The 2,021-nt window shown below is 32.6% G+C and overlaps 1 protein-coding gene across 1 annotated transcript; it reads left to right on the top strand.

Moving 5' to 3' along the window:
• The first annotated feature begins 615 nt into the window (after positions 1-615).
• On the top strand, positions 616-1,380 carry LOC137931365 (uncharacterized oxidoreductase TM_0325-like). The gene has a single exon (XM_068774813.1). It carries the CDS (start codon positions 616-618, stop codon positions 1,378-1,380), a length of 765 nt encoding a protein of 254 aa, XP_068630914.1.
• Positions 1,381-2,021: the final 641 nt, after the last annotated feature.

The following is a 2,021-nucleotide window of genomic DNA, read 5'->3' on the forward strand; positions in this document are numbered from 1 at the left end:
TAGTACCAATGATATTATGTATCAATGCCTTGAAATTTTAATAATGCTAATTCAAAAAAAATAAATATTTGTTTCATTGTCGTCAATTTGTTGAATGATGACGATTATTCTATTAATTTCTGTAAATTAGACGCGTTATTGCTATGACCTTACACCTTGCTAAAATCAGACAAATGACAGTGACGAATACGTACAGCGGTTTTGTTTTTCTCTTAATGACTTTTATACCTATGTTCAAAGTCATAGTTTAAAGTCATCTCTCAAAGCACAAAATTGGTAATACATTTATTTAATTTAAATATTTAGTGTTCTCCGATTTTCATAATTATGTCATCTAATAATGAAACTTTATCATGTTGTCCTTACAAACTTCATTTAACTTTAATTAAAGTTTATAAATCTTAAGATTTACCTATTGGTAATGTTAAATTAACGGCAGTATTATCTCATAAGAGCGGTATACTATATTTATCTATATTATAACTAATTACAGTGCGATAATGTTTAGCCTTTATGCTTGAACACTTCCTACTCAAGCGAAACCACGGAAGTCTAATCTTATTTAGTAAACACCGGCCTTGTTTCTGAACAGTCTCATTTGAAACATTACCTGCGATGGACTTCCAAAACAAAGTTGTTATTGTAACCGGTGCAAGTGGAGGTATTGGTGCTAGTGCGGCTATTCTATTCGCAAGCCAATCTGCTAAACTTGTTCTAGTCGGACGGAATGAAACTACTCTTAAAGAAGTCGCAGGAAAATGTGAAGGAATAAAAGGTTTTAAGCCTCTGGCCATTGCAGCAGATTTAACCAATGACGAAGATGTAAAAAGAATAATAGTAGAGACTATTGAACATTTCGATCGCATAGACGTTATTGTTAATAACGCGGGTGTAGGAATTCGTGGCTGTCTACGCGATGGAGTACACCTACTTGACCGTGCTATGGCAATCAACGTCCGGTCGGCTTATTTGCTGACAAGTCTTGCTACTCCATATCTCGTGAAATCTAAGGGAAACGTCGTCAATGTTTCAAGTACTGCAGGTATAAAACCAATAAAAGGTGTTGATTATTTGCCTTATTGTGTATCAAAAGCCGCTCTGGATCAGTTCACTAAATGCGTGGCTTTAGAACTGGGAACAGAAGGTGTTCGTGTTAACTCAGTAAACCCTGGAGGTACAAAAACTGCCTTTGCAGAAGCGGCTGGATTTAATAAAGAACAAACTGGACAATTGTATCAAGAATACAGCAAAACCTACCCGTTACGAAAAATGGCAACAAGCGAAGAGGTTGCTGACGTAATTCTATATTTGGCAAGTGATCGTGCTTCTAGTATTACGGGTGCTATTTTTGTTATTGATAATGGTGAATTATTAACATAGCTACATAATTAAAAAAAATTCTATTAGTGGGTCCTTGTTTGCTTTTTTCCAGATATTACTGTATTGTATAGTAAAAGTGTATTTCAAATATATGTACTATGCTTGGGGCTATTTTGTAATTTAGTACATCTTTGTAAAAAAATATTTTTTGAGCAAGCACTGTCTTCTAAAATTAATAATATTATTTTTATCATTAAATTTTTATACAAAAATTCTATTTTATTACTAATATTATAGTAGGAACTATTCTGTTGAAATTAAAAAAAAAACTTAAATTACTATACACGATTTAAAAAAAAAATTGTCTAAAAAAATATGAAAAAATAACTGCGTTTATGTTATTTTCCTTCGATACATCTATATTTAGGTGAGCTGTTGCTAAAATTTCAATATAAATAAAATTATACAGCTATGATGATGTTTATATTATTTCGCTATTTATATTGTTTATTTAAATAAACTTGAAAATACTGGCCATTGTTTACACGGCATGTGAAACGCGTAGAACGTGCAAACTGTCACCCTAGGGGGATTTGAGGGCTACGGATTTTTCAATTTTTATTTGCTTTAGTAAGTGCTGACTCTGTCATCATATTTGTAGACAGCAGTGAATGTCCTTTCGTCGCTTTCGTGTTTACCGT

This window comes from Battus philenor, unplaced genomic scaffold (assembly GCF_028537555.1).
Source record: "Battus philenor isolate CCGP_79_NKW_IND1 unplaced genomic scaffold, ilBatPhil1.0.hap1 SCAF_11, whole genome shotgun sequence".
Classification (NCBI taxonomy): Eukaryota; Metazoa; Arthropoda; class Insecta; order Lepidoptera; family Papilionidae; genus Battus; species Battus philenor.

Coding starts and splice junctions, on each gene's coding strand:
- LOC137931365 (XM_068774813.1), top strand. CDS start 616: ATGGACTTCCAAAACAAAGTTGTTATTGTAACCGGTGCAAGTGGAGGT.